This window comes from Canis aureus, chromosome 18 (assembly GCF_053574225.1).
Source record: "Canis aureus isolate CA01 chromosome 18, VMU_Caureus_v.1.0, whole genome shotgun sequence".
In the NCBI taxonomy this organism is placed as follows: Eukaryota; Metazoa; Chordata; class Mammalia; order Carnivora; family Canidae; genus Canis; species Canis aureus.
The window spans coordinates 22816401-22840173 of NC_135628.1; the positions used below are offsets into that span (position 1 = coordinate 22816401).

Genomic DNA, 23773 nt, shown 5'->3' on the forward strand with positions numbered 1-23773 from the left:
GGCATAGAGAGGATTCAGTGCTGCTGCTGGCTCTGAGACAGAGGAAGGTCAGTTCGAGAACAAGAGTACAGTCCACATGATAGCCTGTAAGGAAGTGGAGACCTCAGTTCTACAACAGCATGGAACTGAATGAAATCTGCCAACAACCTGCAGGAGCCTGGAAGCAGATTCTCTCCTGTGGTAAGAGTGAGGGCAGGCCCTGGGAAATGGCTCAATTTTAGTTTGCTGAGATCTGTGTTGGATTTCCAACTTAAAGAGTTTGTGTTTTATTTTTTTTTATTTTTTATTTTTTTAATTTTTATTTATTTATGATAGTCACAGAGAGAGAGAGAGAGAGAGAGGCAGAGACACAGGCAGAGGGAGAAGCAGGCTCCATGCACCGGGAACCCGATGTGGGACTCGATCCCGGGTCTCCGGGATCGCGCCCTGGGCCAAAGGCAGGTGCCAAACCGCTGCGCCACCCAGGGATCCCAAGAGTTTGTGTTTTAATCTGGTAATTTTTGTGGTAATTTTTTTTTTTTTACTGTAGTGAGAGAAAACTGACAGTGTAAGATGAAAGAATGAACAATCTAAAACCTAATTCTTTGGGAGACATGAGAAGTACACTGGACTAGTGATTTCTGAACATGAGGTAAGGAATCCCAGAAACTAGCCTGAGAAAGAGTTGCAAAGTATCTTTTCTGGAAACCAGCTTTCCTAATTCACCCACAGTACAGTTGCCTTCACCTGTTGGCCAGCCTGATGGTTCCACCTCCCTTTTCCACTGCAGGCCTCAGGACCGAGCTGTGCCACAGCAGGCGTTGCCTTTCCCACCGGGGCTTCTCTTGCTTGGCTAGCTGGTCCTAGTATCTCATGCCATCTAAGCATAGAAGCCTTTTCTTGTTCCTATATTTTAATCTTCCCTGTTTCTGACATTTTTTCCTTGAGTACATCACCTTTGAAAGCCACCAAATGGCTTGGGCTGGGATAGAGGAAACAGTAATTAGGGGGCTTCCTTGTTAAAGAAGAGAAGAGGTGAAAAATTTATATATTTATTTTGGTGGAAAAACTAAATGTTATTACAGGCTTTTTACAAAGATTATTAGCATTTAAAAAGCTAATCAGATATCCTCCATATTTTATTATTTCTAAACCTTAATTCTATCTATAAATGAAACACTACATATTTTTGCAATTATTAAATATTTATTTTTATATATACAAAAATATTTTACTTGGAATATACAATCTCACATGTTGAACATTTCAATAGTTTTTGTTTAGGACAGCATATGGAAATAAGTGAAAAGAAATTTATAGGGATAGTTTCTGAAAAATCAATACTTAATTGTAATGTAAGGAAAATTATTTTTACAAGGACAGCAGTGATGTTTCTTTTATACAGGAACTAGTAGTACAATTATTTGGAAAGCAGTAGCAATTAAATTTTATTTTTAAACTTTTTCATCAGAAACATAACTTTAGCAGCTTGTTCAGCTTTTAATTTTAGATTGCTGACAAGCATTTTGCCCATTAAAAAAAAAAAGTTCTTTAATTATTTCAAAGACTAGAGGTTAAAAAGAACATGCATTTGTGTTCAAAACTAAAGATATACCAAACTGAAATGGAAAAAAAAAATCGCCAAAGCAAGGTTTTCACATCAAATACTCCCCAGGCTCTAAGAGAACTCAACATGCAGAAAACTACACTTGCTGCTGAACCCTAGTGTTCATTCTTCTCCAGCAAAACCCTAGATCCCACTTCCTTAAAAATCGATGTTACCAAAGAAACAGGAGTTGGCAGTTTTTAAAAGTGTACACATGGCCAAAGGAATATTTATCTTGTATTTAAATTACAGTTGGAGATGAGCTATTCCTCAAACCTGGTTCCACCTGAAACTATGAAGGCATTCCTCATTTGGACCACGTTTACCAGAACGAGCTTTAGGTCTTCAAAGCAATGTTTCTAAACTACTGCCTGCCTCTCATATTTAAGATGAAAACCACATATTTTAACTGGTGAGGACTTCTGTTTTGACAGTGATCATTTATAGCTGAGGAGTTTTGAATGCTCTGTTTTTTTCCACTTCCTCTAAGCTTCTGGCCACTTCGACTGTTATGAGGAAAGCCAAATTTCAGGTATGGCCTGTTGTATATGTAAGTTTCTACCTCCAGCTTGCTGTTGCTGAAGTGCAACAAAGACATCTAGTTCCAACTTTTAAAATAAGACCTTGTGGCTTCTGCTTTGTGGAAGCAACAATACCTATTCAGTGGGACTCAAGACAGGTTTATAAACATTGAATCATTCACCCTCCCAAGTACGTAGCAGCATTTATATTCACTCTAGAGGTGATCATTCAGTTTGTGCTGGGAATTAGAAAACAGTAAAAACTAGTATAGGAAAAAAGAAAAAGGGAAGAACCGTCACTTCTGGCTGATTCTGGTGTGTGGAGGCAAGTCAGATTTATCACAGCGCTGCGTTATCGGCCAACGGCGGTGAAGCAATTAGAAAGAGAATGCAACTAAGATGTCATGTTGGATTCAAGATCCACTAACTGGAGCTAACATTTCTCCCTATAAAGAAACAGACACTTTTAAAACTTAATACCATCGGTTAAACACTAGGGCTGTGGTGATAAATTTCAGGCATAAGAACTAAGGTAGGGAGAGTTAAGGGGCAAAGATCAGAATGTCTTGGGTGTCAGAGTACTGGATTGCTCACATTTCATTTGATATGAGAATTTGTTAAAGGTTTGGCTTTAAGAGTGGATTCTCAATGAACATGGACCTCCTGACTAAGGTCACAAGAGAGAACAACAGACCCTCCTCAGAGCTGTTTTGAAACTGGAGGTAGAATTATTGAAAGGTGTGTACCATTTATTATGCTACCTCTGAAAGAGAAACACTTTAAAAGAACTAAAAGATAAGCAACCTCAATATAAGTGAATATGTATAATAAACACATAAAAGTAGCCTAAGAAGGATTTTTCAGTCTAGCATTTATCACATTAGTCACAAATTACTTCTTGTAATTTAAGGTGAAGACAAATATATAAGCTAGCCTTACTCAACTGGTGGAATATTAAAAGGAAAATATAAATTCTATCAAAGGTCGCATGGTCAGAATCAGAATCTCAATTAGTAGAAGTAGTACACCATCTCTATTTTTAACAGATTATTTTTAAAGAAAGTGCAATGTACTGCAAAAGTGGTACAAACCATGCTTTAAAGTTTTTACCTTAGAAATATCAGTTTCACTTTTTAGTGTATTAAAGATTCATTTTTGATTCTGTGCACTAAACCATTCCAGGAATACAAAAAGTAACATAATGAATTATGGGAAATACTAAAAAATGAATAAAACTTGAAGCTAACAAAAATGTAATTCAAAAACAATCTTACCTTTTAAGAATTATAGAATTATCTTCTTCAAATACAGAGTATACTCAAAAAATGATGCTGAATTTATTAGTTGACTATATTCTTAAAAGTTTGTGAATATTCACTTGTACTATATACAATAATCCTATTATTTAAGATCCTAAATTTTGCTCAAGAACTTAAAATACATTACAGATGTTATTACATGAATTCTTACAGCAAATCCATTGGAACAAGAGGAGGGCAGTTACCATAATCTCTAAGCCTGAACCATATCACAAATTCATTTGAAAGTTTAAGTTATTTCCCAAGATGCTGCCATCTAGAACTCTGTCCTTTTTGCTTAGGGAAATTAAGTTATAATAATTTTCTGAGCTTAATTTCATCATATTTTTCAGAAAGGAGATTAGTATCTGCCTCAAAGTAAAACTAGAGCCTTATAAAACAATGTGAAAACTTTCAGAATGTCTAAGAATTTGGGAGTAAACATTTAAGAACACTAGCTATAGTTACATGGGTGAACATATTTAGTTTTATTATTCATGTATTTTGGGAGAATGTTACATATTATACATATGGCTATATATATATTATATATACGGTGACTCAGACATTTAAAAAATGACCTATATATGTACATAAAAGTTCAGGATTTCTTTTTCCATATTTAGTAAAAAGATTCATTACTACAAAATTATTGGCTCCCTAGCCTGTGATTTCTGGAAAATGGAGTGTTGTTTCAGAAGTCATAAAAGTACGATGTTAAGTAATCAATCACTATTTTGACCAATTTTCAAAACTTTTATGTTCAAATATTTACCAGTTCAAATTAATTGTACCTAACTCCATGGCTATCCATCTTAAAAATCAACTCCAACCACCGGATAGGACACTTGTTGTTTTATGTAACAGTAAGTACATAGTTAATCAATTTTTAAAGCAAAGATCATCTTTTATTGCCATTGGGATAGTACGGTCAAAGCAGTTAGTATGTGGCCATAATCTATAATGCTATGCTATTGTATTTTATTGCTAATTTGCATTATATCCTAAATTTGTGTTAATAACCAATTTACTCTTTTAAAGAAAACTTGTCCTGATAAGCTACTAAAAGTAAATTTACTAGATTCTAGAATCTAGGGTTCAGGCTACTATTGCTGTAATCATACTGGGTTTATGATAGAATTTCTATTTTAGAAAGCTATATTCAGCAACTGTATAGTTAAGAATTGGCAAAAGTAAAAGTCCTGATGTATTAGATATTTGATAATATACAAATACCAAACAGAAATTAAGACCGCATAATCAACACATGGCTGGAATAAAAGTGAAACTCTACTTGTAATGTATCACATATATTCCACTAGTTATAGTGTAACATGACTTATCCAGGAACATCACCTCTACTGGTATTTGTACATTTGAAAATCAAAAATATATACGTATATACTATAGACATGCCCTGAATGCTGATGTGGACACTCTCTGTCCACAAAGAATCCTCAGGTGCATTAATGTATTGGCACATGTTTTCCAAATGCATGTGCACGTGCATGTGTATCTTAACTATTACCAATTGTTCAGCATCATTTTAAACTGTTTTCTCTTCAGGAAAGCTAATTATTTTAGATATTTCCCATATGAGAAGTTCACACTTCACTGATTACAATACTCTCATTGCCTCGGGAGAACCCTGGGGCCTCTGGAATGCCTTGACCCAACAGAGCTCTACCAGGTCCAGCAGACTCAGATGGGACTTCACTTTCAAGTTCAATGACTCTACTGAGATACAGTGAACTTTTCTGAATTTATTCTCTTCAGTTCTGGCATCTAGACTGAAATAAACTAAACAGCATTATTTCTTTTTATATCATGGAGGATCTAGTATATATTAAGTAGTTAGTCATGAAAACCATTTCTAATAGAAATCCTTTAAGTGTAGACTATTTTCTACATAATATGCATCTTATACCATATGAGAAGGCTAAAAATATTAATGTAAAAATCATCTCCATTATGTCACGACAGTTGAGATATTTTGTGGTTATTAAACTTCTTGTGCTGCTACAATGATCCCAAAGCTGTTCAAAGAGGCTCCGTGCAGCAGCATGAAGGCACACCGCAGAAGACCGCACATTTCCTGAGAACATGGAAATGAAATTTCTCTTAAAATTTACAGTGTTGAAACACTAAGTCATGACGCTGTGCTTTGATTCAGGTTGCTTTGAGAAGCCAAGAATTTGATGTAAATATATGTGGTTTAAAAGTTACCAAAGTTATTAAAAGGGTATAATCCATTTTACCACTAATTACCTATTCTAGGACAAGGAACATGGATTCGTGCTCTGGATATGAAACTCTAGAATAAAAAAATACCTACACATTTCCAATCTTAACAATACAGCAACTTGGGTGTTTTGTTTCAAGATTTAAAGCAATGTGTGCATATAAGTGCTTATTGCCATGTATTTTCTCTTCCCTCTAAGCTCTTCCTGGCTGGTGTTCCAGGTGATAGCTTGGCTGAGGAGACAACAAATTCAACAACCAGGTGCCTGGTCTACCACAGACAATGATGATCAGTCACAAGCACCTAACCCTGTAGATGTGAATACTGTTCCTGTGAAAAACTGGCAGCAATATAAAAGATGGCTAACTTAGTTTAATGATGAGCTACATCTGTACATATGTTTGAGGAATTTATACCATCCAAGAATCCCAAAGGAAGATATTAAACTGAGATGAATTTTTAAAATCTGAATATGTTAATGCATCTAAAGAGCTGTTTTCTATTAAACCAAAAGGTGTATTTCCTAACAGAAACGTAAAAAAAATATATAAAGCCTTACATAATATATATTATATAATACATACAATGTACATATTATATAATGTATATATATTATATAGAAAAAACAGCTGACAATCATTTCCAAATCTCATAAGTTGTTCAATGGATTTGGTTCTCAACACAACAGATTTAACAAATCTACTAACAATCACATCACACTTCAAAAGCACGCCAATTGTTCACAAAATCCCCCACTTGGCAAACTTAGAGGCATTTTAAAGCATCACAGAAATTTGCAGAGGCATGATACATTTGCTGACCATATCCCAGTAAAAACCTGTCAAAAGCAGTAGGATCATTTTTGTCAAATTTCTACACGTGAAAATCAACTTTTTATGTGTCATTTTGCTATGTTACATGATAAGGCACTCTCTTAGCCTGCATGGTCTTACTTGCTGTGTACACATTCACTTGGCCTCAGCCTGTCATAGCAACAAATGAGAGTGCAAAGTATTGCTGTTCACTTTTCCCCTCAAGATGGAAATGAAGGGGAAAAAAACAATATATCTGCCTAAGTTAGAATGGATAGCCATGTATCTCTGAAACAATGAAACCATGTAGTGTTGAGCAGACTTCTGCTGTCAGACTTGGAAGGTACTGACATTCTGTACCTTGGAAGGTTCTGCTTCTGTAAGAATTTATATTAGGAAAGAAGGCCAATAACTACTGTTTTTTCCTAATAAGAGTAATTGACCCTTCACTAAATACTGAACTAAAGGACAGCTTTACAAAACTATTTCAAGTATTCATTATCACAGTGAAAATGGGAGACCAATGCGAGAATGAAGGATTTGAAAATTCCTTTGATGAAAAAGGCAAGGGTACTAAATCAAAACATATACAAAATGCTTCAACGCATTTCTTTATGTGGTATGAATAGAAAGATTATCCATAAAAAGTTAGAAAAATTAAGATAAATTATATATTAGTACACCTTCCCAACCACATTTTATATAAAAATTCAGAATAGTGTACTGGTATTTCAGTCTACACAATAAAAATGCCTGAACTTGGCAGATATCTTCTATCTGTGCATGTATTTTCTCAGTAGAAGGCTTATTTTTTGCAGTCACTTTTAAAAAGTTTTATTTCCATTATGAACCTATTGAATCATCAGTAAACCCAGCTGATTGGGACCCACTGTGGCTCCATTCTCAGCTTCTCTATGGCAGTTTGTAGTTTCTCAAAGGCTTTGTCTAGATTGTCGTTTACGATGATCAAATCAAAATAGTGGTTGTACGCTCTTTGAATCCGTGCACTTTCGTCCACTGTTTTCTTCAAGTCAGAGTCCTGTCAAAGAATGTTAAAAGGAAATGTTTCTATCACAATGTGTATTTACTTGCTTAAACACCAATTCAAAGTGAACATAAGTACGTTGGACTTTTGTTTATGGTGATTCTGACATTAATGCTCAAAATCTAATCTATACAGTGTTAAAACAGACATTACCATCTGTTCATATCCTAGTCTTTCCAGCGGTGTTCATGTTTGCTTTATGAGTATTCTGTATCTTCTGTTTCACTGATCTTAGGATAAGACTCCTAATTATTGCTGACAATAATCTTAGGGTGAAATCTAAGGTAATAAAAGAGTTATTGCAGTTTCCAGCCCAAATCTATCATGCTTTTCAAATGATTTTTTAAAAATTTGCATGTATATGTTCTATTACTAGAAAAAGAATGCCAGATTTTCCCTTCCGTGGGTTTTTGTCTTGCTTCCTCATGGTCCATGAGGCCAGCTGAGGTTGTCAGTATAATGAAACCAAACTGGTAGGAGAGGAACAGAATATTATGCCATTTTTCTAGATCTTTGAGTTGTACATAAAATCTGGGGCTGATCATTCCACGCTTGTTTAACCTGCTCATGAGTTTCACGAGTTTCCCAGCTCTGTAATCAATGATTTCAAATTAGCCAAGTGACCATGCTTCATCATCCAGGTTAGAAACTAGGTAATGACTTTGGGCATGGCCTAGTAGGAACCTGGCACTCCTTTCATCAGTGTTAATGCTCTTGAGAGCATCTGCCAGGACATACATGTGTACCATTATGGTGGCGTGGAAAGAGCTCAAAAATTTATCTTATGGGTTCTGTAGATTATGGAAACCATTCTGCAGTGCCTGTTAAGCTCAAAGCCAAATCTGCTGCCTATCTCTAGGAAAGAAAATATTAGAAATGTATTTTGAAGACTAACTACATGCTTCCTACCCTCATCAACACATACACACATATTTATTTAGCTAACATTGTTTATATTTTGTATAATATTTCCAGCCATTTTGGAATGTGAAGAATGAATAAGTAGTGGGTTCTACATGAACAAGTATATTGCAACTACTTTGAAGTTCCACAGTACTTCTACATTTTCTTCAAATATTTATTGAGTTCCTATTAAGATGTCTATAATGTTTCATCATCTGTAGATACAACAATGAATAAGACAGAGTGGGTTCCTATCTTCCAGAGAAGGAGACAGATTAAAGGCAAAAAACACAAAAAGTTCCAAGTTGTAATAAGTACTACTATAAAAGAAACCAATCAGGAACAAAGAATTTTGAAAATTCTCCTTTAGAAAGAGTGATTACAAAGACACCAAGTAAATGACATTTAAGTCGAGAACTATAGTGGGTGAAAGAGCATTCTAGTCAGAGAAAACACCAATGCAAAATCTGGGAGGGAAATGACCCTGATATTTTTAAGATACTGAAAGACCAGGATGGATGGAGGAATGGAGGGACTGAGGACAGAGGTGAGACCTTGAGATGAGTACGAGAGCTAGGTTGTAGAGAACTCACATGCAATAGAAAGGTCACACTGGCTTGTGATGGAGAAAGAGGAGATGGAAATGAAACTAGACTGGAAATACATTCTAGTGATAAATTCATCAAGATTGGCTGATGGGTTGGATATGAAAAGTGATGAATGAATGAATGAATCAATCAAGATGTAAAATAAGTTGTAGAAAATGCAGAGTTGGGGAGTGGGAGTAGGGAGAGCACAATTTTTTGGGGGGAAACACAATGTTCTGTTTTGTACGTGTTAAGTTTAAAATGTTTCAGGAGACATCCAAGTGCAGATGTAAGCTAAGTAGCAATGGTTTATGCAAGGTGGAGCTCTGAGTTCTGGGTTACCTATACACTAACAAGGAATCATCAGTATAATGATGGTATATAAGAAAATGAGTTTTGTGAAAATACCAAAAGGGAAGTATAGAGAGAAATGAGTTCCGAATTAGGACTGAGGGATACTATGCTTACATTTCAGTTAATATTTTCACTGACATCTCTAAGTCAGTTGGAAACAATTAAAATATCTTTAGTTGTGTAAACAACCTCGATTCAACTTGAAAACAATTCTTATGTATTACAGTCATGAGCAATCTGCTTCATTTAAAAAAAAAGGGAGATTCTCTAAATATATTGGTAAGTGGAAAATGCAAACTACTCAGTACAATAGGCTACTTTTTAAAGAAATGAGGGAGGGAGGGTACACATACATACTTGCTTATATTTAAAAAAATTATGAAAATGATCTATGTAGGTGGGAATGGAGATGACAGAGAAAAGCTAGATTTTTCTGTTAAGATTTACTTTAGAACTATGGAATGTATAGAAATATACAACAAAACTAAATACAAATAAAACAAAGAGCAATACCTAAAAATCAAAAGCAAAATGAAACTTTTTTTTTTTTTTTAAGATTTTATTTATTTATTAGAGACAGAGAAAGAGAGAGGCAGAGACACAGGCAGAGGGAGAAGCAGGCTCCATGCAGGGAGCCTAACTTGGGACTCGATCCAGGGCCTCCAGGATCATGCCCTGGGCTGAAGGCAGCGCTAAACCACTAAGCCACCAGGGCGGCCCATAAACCTGTGTTTCAAGTTGATGATTTAACCACACAGAAAGGAATTATTTCAGTGACTTTAAAATAATACCCAGTGGGATATATCTTAGGAACAATTTTTTAAAAGCCTGAAACTTAAATGTTTTTATACTGTTGATATTGATATTGTTACTTAGAAATTTTATATATATATATATATATATATATATATATATATATACACACACACACACACACACACACACACATATATCATTTATATATATATACAATGGGTTCTTAGTTTATATATGTAAAGTAAGAAATTATGTTAATATCATCTGGAACCAAGATTTTCAACATAAGGAAAAAAATATAGAGTCAAAGAAGTAAAATAATGTAAAGTTCAAATTGGAACTCTCAAATTGAACAAATGATGTGTGTTTTTTAAAAAACGAAAATGTATTTCCTATATCTGGCACTGAAAAGCCCGGAAATAAGAAGCAAATAAGTTGAGCACACAACTGTAGCACCTATACTGTCTCTAAATACCATTTCCAACGGAAAGGAACCAAGTTTTTTGGATGGCTGGTTCTAGGCCTGGGCCAAGAAAAGTGCAAGAAAACCTGGAACAGCTTGTCTAACTAGGAAGTAAAGATTTATCAAAGATTATTAGGTTATGTTAAAAAGACTCAAAAGACAAGCTGAACATTCCTTCAAGCAAAACATAGGCCGATTTAAACATCAAAAAGAGTAGTAACTAAACTAAGTACAGAGGGAAAGTATTCCAAGGGACTTTAAAACAACTGACTGTATATACTCAGATAAACCTTAAGGACAAAAAACCCCCACAACAAAACAAAACAAAACAAAACAAAACAAAACAAAACAAAACAAAACACAGTTTGTGGTAATCACATCTGGCAATGTTGGGTGTACTTATTCTCAGACTGTTGTGTGTGTACATTGGGATAAAGCAAATGAGCAATTATGTGATATTCTAAGTCTAACATTCCCAGTGTTTTTGAGAACTGGGATACTCAGTACTCAGAATGGAGATATCCATAAGATAAAAGAGGTTAAATAAAAGCCTTCATTTTCTAATTTGAATAGGAAGTAGCAGTATGAATTCATGATACAGTTTCTTTCAAACATGCAACAGAAAAACATATATCCTAGTTCTGTCTACCTGAAAGACATAGCTAGAAATGATCAATCTTGTGACAACATACACTCCTGGTAGTAGCTTAAAACACTATTTACTCTAAAAGGAACCAGAGCTTCTTGAAGAAACAGCTGATAACTGGCCTAGAATAGGATATGTATAAGAGGAGCTTGGAGCATCTGTCATACCAGAGATGAGCAAGTAAGCTGAGACTACTGGGCTCATGAAGTAACTTTGCAAGGGCCAACTTGAATACACTCCTATTGGTCAAAGATGGGACAATTTGAGCATCAATAAGAAAAACTGTAATAGAGTAACTACATCAAAAACTCACATTAGGTGCTCATAATGAAACTAAAAAACAAAGAAAACAAACCTTTGACCAGCTGTTACTTCTGGAGGCTCTCAGAACAATCCATTATTCTGAAAATGGACTCATAAAAAGTTATCAGCATATACCCTGACTTTCCTATATGAACTCTACTTCAATCAACTAGTTGAGGAAAAGTTATTTCTTTTTTTTTTGGAAAAGTTATTTCTTAGAAGAACTCTAGTTTATAAATTCAGAATGAGGGCAGCCCGGATGGCTCAGCGGTTTAGCGCCGCCTTCAGCCCAGGGCGTGATCCTGGAGACCCGGGATCGGGTCCTGTATCTGGCTCCCTGCACGGAGCCTGCTTCTCCCTCTTCTTGTGTCTCTGCCTCTCTCTGTGTGTCTCTCATGAATAAACAAATAAAATCTTTAAAAAAATAAAAAATAAAAAATAAATTCAGAATGACAAACTGATTATCATCATCTTAAAATTCCTAAACAAATAAGTGATCTGGGCAAAGATGAATAAAGCTTGCCAAAATCACTAGGTAAAAAGCTACTGGGGAACTTTACAGATCAGGCTCACAACATCTGAATCCACTGATTAACCTTATCACAAAAAGAGCAAGCCTTTCATATGCCTCAAAATGTAATAAAACAAGTACCAGTTATTAATTATTCTTGGGGAAAAAACTAAACCTGTATCATCTGATCAAGCCTCTATTAGTTCACAGGAAATATGGGCAACAAAGGGAAATGACACAATGGGGACAGAATTGGTAAAATCTAGACTTTGTAGCACTCTATAGGATAACTGATCCAAATTTTGTTTTGTTTTGTTTGTTTTTGTTAGAGGAAGGGCTTGATCTCATGACCCAGAGATCATGATATGAGCCCAAATCAAGAGTCAAATGCTTAATCAACTGAGCCACCCAGGTGCCCTAACCCATTTTTTTGAACAACTAAAATTGAAGGCTACAAAGAGGGGAGGGTGGGAAGTGAGAATTTACAGATTAGAACAGAGTAAAGGGATGTCTACTTCCAGCTAAGATGTAGTAACAGAAATTAAACTAACCCTCCCATTGGATAATGAAAAGAAAAAAATGTATGGAAAAACAGTTTTTAAGACCTTGAGCATGAGGCAACAGAAGACTGATATCTCAGAGAAACAAATGAAATGAGCCCTAAAACTAACCCAACTGTCTTGAAAGACTTTCTAGGCTGCAGTATACAAGGTGGAGCCCAGAAAGAGCCTACCCAATATTCCAAGTTGGGACAGACCTAAGAGCTCAGAGACCAGGGTGGCAAGAGTTCACAGGACAGAATACCTGAACAAAATAGCAGCATGGAGAGAAAACTTCAGAGACTGGCAAACCTTTCCCTCTTCAGGCATACAGCTGTATACCAATCAGCGCTGTGTAAATCTACCTGAGGCCACCAAAGAATCACCAGAAAAAAATGAAAAGTATTCAACCTGAGCCAGGGACAGGACCTCTTCAATATGCACAGGCCATTTGGAAGAGTCCTCAAATGGTCTTGCCTCAGGATGGAGAACTGCCCCTAGATTAAGAACTGTTCTGGTCTTACATAACATTTTAAAAGCAACACCTGAAAGGAACAAACCATCTCTCAACAAGTATATCCTCGAACAAAAGCTCACAATGTCTTGCACCTAATAAAAAATCGCTAGGAAAAGCAGCAGGAAAATATGGCCAATGTGAGAAGAAAAGTCATTCAGGTCAAAATTGATCCAGAACTGACACAAATGTCAGAATTAGTACATGATGACATGAAAATATTATTATAACTGTATTTCAGATATTCAAAAAGTTAAGTAGAGACTTAGAGAAACCTGAAAAAGAACAAACAGGATTAACACTGTGTAATTTCAGAATTAGTGTGAAGAAGTAGAAATAGTGTGGGAAGAAGTAGATGCAGTGGGAAGGAGGAATCCTGAAGGAGCACAAGGACACCCTTGGAGGTGATGGACATGTATATTATCCTGACTGTGATAGCTTTTATGGGTGTATCCATATGCCCAGACTTACCAAGTTGTGTACTTGTGGTATGTACAGTTTATTATATGTCAATTATCCTCAACTAAGCTGGGGGGAAAAAAGAAATTTAGAAGATATCAAGTAAATGCAACGTGTTCATCTTGTTTGGATCCAATTTGAACAAATCAACTGTAAAAAAAATTATAAATCTTGGAGAAATTCAAATATAGATAGTATATTTATATTAAGAAGTTGCCCTTATTTTCTTGTATTAATAGTGTTATGATTATATTTTAAAAGTCTTTATCTTTTAGAGATAGATAAAGTATTTGCAGTTGACATATCAAAGATTTGCTTTAAAATAATTCAAGATAGGGCGGAGGTGAAGAGAGGTCTAATTGAAACAGAAATGGCCACACATTACTGAAGCTAGGTGATGGGAATATGGAAGTTCTCATTTTTTTCCCCTTTGTATGTATTTTAAATTTCCCATAAGATGAAAAGAGAGAGGAGAACAAGAGAAAACAGGTAACAGGAACTAAAAGTCAGAACTAACAACCAGTAGTAAACCTTATGATGAATATGCTTGTTAATGGTCTTGGAGCCCAGTTTCCTCATTGATAAAATGAAAGTTGGATTTATATGCATATTTTACTATTGCTCCATTTCATTTACATAGGAGGAATAAACTTATGTTTTAAAATAAAGTGAATGATTATTTTTAAGTAAAAGCCATAATATTCCAAATCCTAGCTACATCTAATGAATTTTTATTCTGCAACACATCATATAGTATATAGTATATTTCATTAATATGAGTAGAATTAAACATGCCCAGAAAGAAAAAAGAAAAAAATCTTAGGAGTAAAATAATATTGTCAGCCTAAAAAGAACTGCTCACCGTCAAAAGCTTAGTCGTGATACCAGCATCCACCACTGCCTTGTGCATGGCACGTAATGTCTCTAGTTCTGGAGCAGCAATAAATACAACATAGGGCATGAATTCGGATGTCCTCAGCACTTTCAGGGCCTGTGTAGAAGAATAATTACAAACTAATTTATATGGGATTAAAATTTGAATTATGTTACCCTTTAATTTATACTAAATGCTAACTAATCAAAGTCTATCTGCCCTCTAAGGATTAAGGATGTAATTTAATACTTGCCCCCTTCTATCCTTTTGATTTCATATATTTCTTTCCTAAAATAGTGATCCATTAACTGTGTTCTGACCTCATACTACCTTTTAATTCTCAGAAAAAGGAAAGTATTGAACTTAATGATCCAAAAATCATCAAGAATAATGTAAATGCTTTCTCTGTTACTTGTAGAATTCTGTTAATATTGAAAAAGCAGAAATAATCTGTGTCTACTGACAGTGGTTAAATAAATTAATATACATTTGTACTACGAAACACTATGGAGCAATTACAAAGAACTAAAGCTAAAGAATCTATACAGAATTTTCCTATTTATGTAACAGAGGAAAATAGAAAACCCATAAAAAACTAATAAAATGATATATCTATATATTGTATTTAAGGCATACTAAAATGACAAAGATATATACCAAACTATTATTAATTATCTGAGTACGGAAGTTGGGTTGAATGTAGTGGGGTGGGAAGGGGTCGGAGAGAGAGATAGGGAATGAGAATGAAGAGAATGGTGTGTGTGTGTGTGTGTGTGTGTGTGTGTGTGTGTTGGTTGGGAAGGTGTGGGACTTTAATTCTTTATTCTTTGTTGTAGCTTTGTTGAAATTTTAAAATTAATATTTCCTAATGTGTATTTACACATTACTTGAGCAAGTAAGTAAATATTAAACTTCTATCAAGTTCTATTGTTATCTAAACCTCTGTGGCCTAATTATTGATCAGAGATTTATCTAACTAGATGTGGATGCGTATTAAGGTTCTCTATTACCAACAGGTGATAGAAAGAGGCACCCTCAAAATTTGAAAATAAAACCAAACAAAAACTTCACAGGAATTAAAAATTTAAAGCAACTTTAGAATCCATGCAGCTTACTTGTGGGTTGACATCCAAAATGCAAGTTCGTCCAGTTTGGACAACTTCAAGAATAGAATCAATTTTGGTTCCATAGAGATTTCCTTCATATTCCCCATGTTCCAAATATTTTCCAGCTTTAATATCTGCTTCCATCTCAGAACGTGACACAAATTTATATGCCTGACCATCTTTTTCATCTTCCCTTGGTTTCCGTGAAGTAACTAAATGTTGAGAATTTATACAAAGAGAATGCAGGAATTAAAATTGATACCAAAATGCACAAGGTACCTAAGATTTCAGACACAATGCCATTTAGTTCAGAGGTTGGCAAATTATGACCTAAGGCTAAATCTGGTCTGCTTCTTATTTTTGTAAATAAAATATTATTAAACCATAGCTATGCCTCATTTGTTTTATTACCTATGGTTTCATTCATTTTACAATGGTAAAGTGGTGGTGACAGAGACCAGATGGCACACAAAATCTAAAATATTTGCTATGTAGCTCTTGAATTAAAAAGTTTGCTGACTCCTAACCTACAGGAATGTTTTAAGAGGTAGTCCCCAATACACACAATTTATATTTTTAAAAAAGTGCTTTATAAAGTCAGCTTGAATCTGAAAATATATTAACCTAGAAGCAGAGCCTTAAATTTAAATTCTTAACTATGAGGAGTCCTACTAAGCATGAGGTATATTGTAAGTGAAGATCTTTTCCAGTTGCCACCAGCATTCCCCTTCTCAAGGAGTATCAATTATATTCTTTCTTTACACTTGAACACTTACTAATTGAGCACTCAACAAGTGAGCAAAATTCTATTTTTAGTCAGTATTATCAATCTTCTGAAATGTAGTTTTATCTACAAATTATCTATCCTTTTCCTCACCCTAACACTAAACCTTCTTTTAGCTTACTGCTTACTGATATTCTGAAATGTTAATTGTTCTGTACCCTGGTGGTGGATCTAGTCACACTTGATGTCATTATGTTCTAACTTCCTCTACTCTAACCTACAGTATTTTTTTTCTGAGAGAATAACAGTTAATAGACCAAGTCAAAATTTAGAGGATTGTTTTTGTCTGATAGGTTAGAGTTCTGAATACTTACAGAGATATACAACTCCTTTGCAACTTGGGCTAGCTAGCACAGGAAAGGATATTCTCTTTTAAACTGCTGCAAAGATGCAGTTAGGTACTCTCTACCAATTTGTTAACACTAGTTTGGAAGAAGAAAAGTAATTTGTGTGTGTGTATGTGATTTTCTAGTTTAGCCTTAATTTAATCTAGGCTAGGTCAGATATAAAATCAAGTTCTTATACATGAAGAATATCTGATGAAATCATTAAGCACATGCAATTAAAAAGTAATCCAGATAAAAAATTGACAATATTTTCACTATGTGTAATAAGCATAACACATTAAGAAAGCCTTTATAAGAACAGAATGAACTTCAAATTCAAGCTTAATAATAAGGTCTAATTTATAAATGAGATCATTAGGTATAAGAAGACTCCTTTTCTTCCTCTGTGGTTTCCTGGCTCAGCCTTGAGGGTGATCATCCCAGACAATGTGGAGAGCAGTTTATAAAGTAACTTAAAGATCCTCAAGATGCTATGATGCCTTTTCATATTAAAAAAAAAAAAATGTGTGATGTCTAAGGTTTCTGGAATTATTCACCAGAGGTGATATGGTAAAACATCTAAGGCAATTTTAAATTTCCCAAATAAATACATAGTAGGACCTGGCTCAATACCTGTGAATATAATTTTAGAAGAATACTGTTTTTTTGGTGAAGCTCTACAATGAAACCATAAATGGGAATGTGCTGCTTGAAATAAATATGTATAGGTACACACACTGCCCCATCACAACCTCCATGCTAAGGGAAACTTAATTATTATCAAAATGTTTTTAGTTTACAAGTAAATTAAAAAAATATCTATTTAGAGAGGTAGAAAGAGTAAGCACACATATAAGCAGGGAAGAAAGAGATGGAGAGAGAATCTCAAGGAGACTCTGCACTGAGCACAGAGCCCAACACAGGGCTTGCCCCCACAACCAGGAGATTGTGACCTGAGTGAAATTAAGAGCCAGATGTTTGGGACGCCTGGGTGGCTCAGTGGTTGAATAGAATCTTAAAAAAAAAATAAAATAAAATAAAAAGGAGCTAGATGCTTAACTGAGCCACCAGATGCCCCTAGTTTATAAAGATTTTATTTATTCATTCATGAGAGACACAGAGAGAGAGAGAGGCAGAGGGAGAAGCAGGCTCCATGCAGGGAGCCTGATGTGGGACTTGATCCTGGGACTCCAGGATCATACCTTGGGCTGAAGGCAGGCTCCAAACTGCTGAGCCACTTGGGGATCCCTGCCCCTAGTTTATAAGTGAATTTCAACTACAATCTCATTACCTAGTGAAAAGTCAAACAGAACAAAACAAAAATCCAAATCCAACAACTATATATCCACATATTTAAGTTCCTTTCCACTCTTAGGATATTAGGATAATATTTTTTTTAATTTAAATTTATTTTTTATTGGTGTTCAATTTGCCAACATATAAAATAACACCCAGTGCTCATCCTGTCAAGTGTCCACCTCAGTGCCCATCACCCAGTCACACCCCCTGCCCACCTCCCCTAGTTCGTTTCCCAGAGTTAGGAGTCTTTCATGTTCTGTCTGCCTTTCTGATATTTCCCACTCATTTTTCCTCCTTTCCCCTTTATTCCCTTTCACTATTTTTTTATATTCCCCAAATGAATGAGACCATATAATGTTTGTCCTTCTCCGACTGACTTATTTACATAAAAAATATATAATGACAATGTCTTGTGAAGAAAAAGCTCATGATATACTGTTCATTCATTTATTCATTAAATATTTCTTGGGCATATATGATGTGCCAGATCCTAGTTTACATTCTGGGTCTAAGCAGAACAAAAGACAGAGCAGCTCTCTGTTCTCATGGGACATAGTCTTGAATGTGGATATAGGGGAGTAGTCAAATAAAAAACAAGAATTAAGTGCTAAAACATAACTACTAGGTAGTGGGGGGGCTACTTTAGATGGAATGGCCAGCAAAGGCCTACAAAAAGGTGAGATCTGAGTACAAAACAAAATTTAAGCATCTAAAGATTTGGGAGGTAGGGTTCCATGCTGAGGGACCATTAAGAACAAAAAGGTGTGAATGATAAGTTTGAAGAATCTGAAGAAAAGACAGACCAGTGTGTTAAGTAGGAGAAAAAGTATGCAAATTTTTATATAAATAATATAAATTATATAATAGCATAAGGATTCTGTAATTAGAATATAATTCTGTAATTAGAAGCTATTTTAATTGTGTTCACTGTATTTATAAAGAGAATGTTGAATAAGACTTTTTTTTTTTCCCAGTCTCACAGTATCCCTCTGAAGTCCCAAAAAGAAGCTAAAATGCCAAGGATTTAGAGCCTCCTCATTCAGAGTTTACTAAAAAATGGCCAACTTTATCCCAGGATCATCTATCTACTACTTCTATCTTATTTATATTCAGAAAGGAGTCACTGACGTTAACAATTGTAGGTTCAGGGTAGAATGCTTTATTTTCTTCTTTACTCCATGGTAAAATGATTCTCCCTGGATAATCCCAGAAGCCCATGATGACATATTGTAGCAGTGGGGTGATTAATACTTCCACTGTTTGGCAAAGCAAGAATGAGTTTCCTGTGGGCTGTGTGTGTGTGTGTGTGTATTCAAAAGATAGCCTGGCTTGAACTGCTCTGAAGGTATCCTATATAAGAAGACAGAATGAAGGGTAGAGAACCAAGCAAAGGAGAATATGAAGTATGGGTTTGGAGCTTGGCATTGGTCTCAAGGGGACAGCTGGATCATAATACCTTGGCCAAAAAAAAAAAAAAAAAATACCTTGGCCAGGGAATGGCAAAGTATGGAGATCTCTAAGAAAGACCTACCTAAAATAGGCCTCAATGAAGAGACAGTATTTGGACATTTGTGACATACAGAATTCCAGTCTCCAAAAGGCAAGATTTTACATGACAGCCCTTTATCCCCACTTCTTCCTGCCCTGCCTTTGAAAAAGAGAAGTAGCAGAGCAGGATGTGAAGGGAGAATAATAAAACAAACTACACTTTTCTCCTTACAATATAGGACCTAAGCCAAGGATCAGGAATGATCTGTGAGAAAGGGAGAGACAGTGAACTGGATGCAACACTGACTGAAGTTTTGAATTGGAGTAGCCTTTTTTTAAGCACTCAAAATACAAGTCTTATTTAGCAAAATAACACAGTTCTCTTAACTGAAAGAGATGAGAAAGTTACAGAATCTTCCAGGGGGCTGAAGGAAAAGTAGAGGAAAAGAAGATGTGATGGATGAAATCAGTGCATGAAATGCATGGATGAAATCAGTGACTGGGTGAAAATAAAGCTCTTTGCTGTTTGTACTCCCAAAGAGCTCAGTTATCCAACAAACCACTTAGTTACCTACTTGCCAGAAACAAATTAGTCAACTGACCTAACTGCAAGGATTCTGGGAAATGAATGTGTATTCCAAAAATATGAGAAAGGATTTTATTGGGCTGGTAGCTGTTTATCCAAATTCAGGAAAAGATTTTAAATTAATAAATTATTGATGGATTCTAAAACAATTTGGTAAAAGTTTGTTGAGGACAATACTTACAGTTTCAAAGTATCTTTGAACAGATTACTTATTAATGACAAATGAAAGTTACCTTTTATAGTAAAGAAATCTATCAGACATGACCTAAATCAATAATCAAAGTTAACATCATCAGTAATGGGACAAACTGACAAGATGTACCTACTATGTAACATTCAGAGAAGGATAAAACATGACTTTATATTTTTCTAATAATGCCTGATTTGAACCTAATCATGGGGAAACAATCAAGTAAACGCATGGTGAGGGACATTTACATTAAGTGGATGAAAGACTCTAATTAAAAGGCAGAGAGACTGGTAGAATGGATTTAAACAAACAAGCAACCATGATCCAACTATATGCTGTCCCTAAACTACATACTTTAGATTCAAAGACATCAGTAGGTTGAAAGTAAAAGGACTGAAAAATACCCCATACAAACAGTAACACAAATAGACCTGGAGTGGAGATATATATATATCATACAAAATAAAAAAGACAAAAACTGTTGGGGCACCTGGGTGGCTTAGTGGCTGAGCATCTCTCTTTGGCTCAGGTTGTGATCCTGGGGTCCTGGGATCAAATCCCACATCAGGACCCCTGCAGGGAGCCTGCTTCTCCTTTTGCCTATGTCTCTGCCTCTCTCTGTCTCTCATGAATAAATAAATGCAATCTTTATTACTGGAGACAAAGAACATTTTATAATGATAAAAGTGTCAATCTATCAAAATGATTTTATTATTTTTTTTAATTTTTATTTATTTATGATAGTCACAGAGAGAGAGAGAGAGAGAGAGAGAGAGAGAGGCAGAGACACAGGCAGAGGGAGAAGCAGGCTCCATGCACCGGGAGCCTGACGTGGGATTTGATCCCGGGTCTCCAGGATCGCGCCCTGGGCCAAAGGCAGGCGCCAAACCGCTGCGCCACCCAGGGATCCCTCAAAATGATTTTAAAAGTACAAACATATATACATCTAACAACAGAATTCCCAAAACACATGCTGCAAAAACTGACAGAATTGAAGGGAGCAATAGTTAAGTCAACAATAGTATTTGAAGACTTCAATAACACACTTTACACTTTCAAATAATGGATAAAACAAATAGGAGATCAACAATGAAATAAAAGGCTTGACCAGTACTATAAGCCAACTAGACCTAACAGACCTCTATAGAAGACTCCACCCAATGACAGCAGAATACATATCCTTCCTAAGTATACCTGGAACATTCTCCAAAATGGATCTTATCTGAGGTTATAAAGCAAGTCCCAGAGAGTTTAATAAGAGTAAAATCATATAATGTTCCCCTGACCACAATGAAATGAATTAGAAATCAGTAACAGAAGAAATCTGGGAAATTAAAAAAATATGTGGAAATTGAACAATATGCTCCTAAACAACCAATGGGTCAAACAGGAAATCATAAATGTAATTAGAAAATATTTTGAGATGAATGAAAACAAAAACCACAATACCAAAACTTATGAGATGCAGCTGAAGCAGTTGCTTCTAAGGAAATTTACAACTGCAAATGCCTATTAAAAATGAAGATCTCAATCCAATAACTTAACATTCTACCCAAAGAAAATGGAAAAATAGCAAACATAACCCAAAACAAAAAGGAAATAGGACTATCACAGAAATTAATGAAATGGAGAATAGAAAACCAATACAGGAAATCAAAAAAAGCAAATGTTAGTTTTTTGAAAGAACACCAAAATTGACAGACCTTTAAAAGGTAAACTGACCAAGAAAAGAAGAGCAAGGACTCAAATTACTAAAATCAGAAATAAAAGAGGGGATATTACCATAGGTGCTGCAGAAATTCTGAAACTCATTAAAAAGAAACAGAAAACCCCAGCAGACTTCTAACAAGATTGAATCAGTAATCAAAACCTCCTACAAAAACGATCCTGGGATTGGATGCTTTCAAGGGTAAACTATGAAACATTTAAAGAAGAATAAACCATCAATCCTTTACAAACTCCTCCAAAAAAACATAAGTGAAAAGAATACCTCCCAATTCAATCTGTGAGTCTAGTACTATCACTATTATCAACATTAGCTAACATAATAAGAAATGAAACCTATGGACTAGTGTCTCTTATCTACAGCTGCACAAATATTCAACAAATATTAGCACATTGATTCTAGAAGCATATCAAAAGGTTCATACACCATGACTAAATGGGATTTACCACAGGAACACAATTATTGTAAAAGAATAAAAAAATCATGTTATTGTCTCAATAAAGAAAAAATATTTGGCAAAATTCAGTACCTTCTCAGGATAAAAAGTCAATGAACTAGGAATAGAAGAGAGTTTCTCCAACCTGATGGAAGATTATCTACAAAAACTCCACAGCTAACATCATGCTTAGTGATAAAAGACTGAATAGGTATCTCTAACACCATGAACAAGACAAGGATGTCTACTTTTGCCACTTCTATTCCACGCTGCACTGGAGGTTCTAATCAGGGCAATTAGATAATAAAAAGAAATAAATGGAACCCAGTTTAAAGGAATAAGGAAAACTATCTCTATTTGTACATAATATGATCTTATATATAAAAAATCTTGAGAAATTTGCAAAAAAAATCACAACAAATAAATTCAGCAAGGCTATACATTTATAATGAACAATCTGAAAAGGAAATGAGGAAAACAAATACTTAGGAATAAATTTGACAAAAAGAAGCATATGACTTGTACACTGAAAACTACAAATATTACTGAAAGAAATTAAGGAAGAATAAACTATAAAGCATTAGAGAGTTATGGATGAGAATTGGACCACTTTATCCCCAGAACACTAAAGAGATTTAGGACTTTGAAGCAAGAAGCTGAAAACTGGAGGTGGGGGATGTAATTATGGATATGGAGCAGGTTAATCCATATCTTCTCTGTCCATCTTGTTAGAGAACAGTATCAGCAGGAGGGATATCTGAAAACTCTTCTCTGGAAAATTTAACAGCTCCCTTCAAAAAAAATATATATATATACTTTAAAGATTTTATTTATTCATGAGAGAAGCAGAGAGAGAGAGGCAGAGATATAGGCAGAGGGAGAAGCAGGCTCCCTCCAGGGAGCCCAATGCAGGACTCATCCCAGAATCATGACCTGAGCAAGGCAGACACTCAATCACTGAGCCTTCCAGGTGTGCCCTCAAAAATATCTTATGCCAACTTTTTGGTTCCTTCAAAACAGATCTCTCCTTGCCTATCTCATATAATAAAGCTCAGCCAATTACCCAGATCTGCTCAAGTACACAGAGCTTCCAATCAGTTATTACACTTACTTTTAGGTATGAATGTACCGCCAAGGATCAGTACATAAAAAAAAGAAATCCTCTAGCATAAAAGGGAAAATACGTACAAACATACCACAAACAGAAAAAATAACCCAGAGGAAAGCAGAGGTAATTTAGCTATAGACAAAAACCTAAAGAAAGATATACTATGTACTATTCTTAAAGATACATTAAGATATAGCCCCCACAAATAACAATGCTGTGGAAAAAACAACCAATAAATAGAAAATCCTAAAATGAAAAATAGGATTACTCATGATAAAACAATGGAATAGAAAATGAAAAACTCAAGATAAT

At 35.1% G+C, this 23773-nt stretch overlaps 1 protein-coding gene across 7 annotated transcripts in view; it reads right to left on the bottom strand.

Moving 5' to 3' along the window:
* Positions 1 to 3438: 3438 nt before the first annotated feature.
* The window catches only part of PALS2 (protein associated with LIN7 2, MAGUK p55 family member), a 110145-nt gene continuing 89810 nt past the window's right edge, over positions 3439 to 23773 (bottom strand). For all 7 annotated transcript variants that reach the window (XM_077856495.1, XM_077856496.1, XM_077856498.1 and 4 more), the window contains 3 exons: positions 15528 to 15730; positions 14401 to 14529; positions 3439 to 7497 (listed from right to left, as the gene is read on the bottom strand). In XM_077856495.1, the coding sequence (XP_077712621.1) occupies positions 7321 to 7497; positions 14401 to 14529; positions 15528 to 15730 (509 nt within the window). In that variant the 3' untranslated portion in view covers positions 3439 to 7320. The remainder of the gene's footprint in view (positions 7498 to 14400; positions 14530 to 15527; positions 15731 to 23773) is intronic.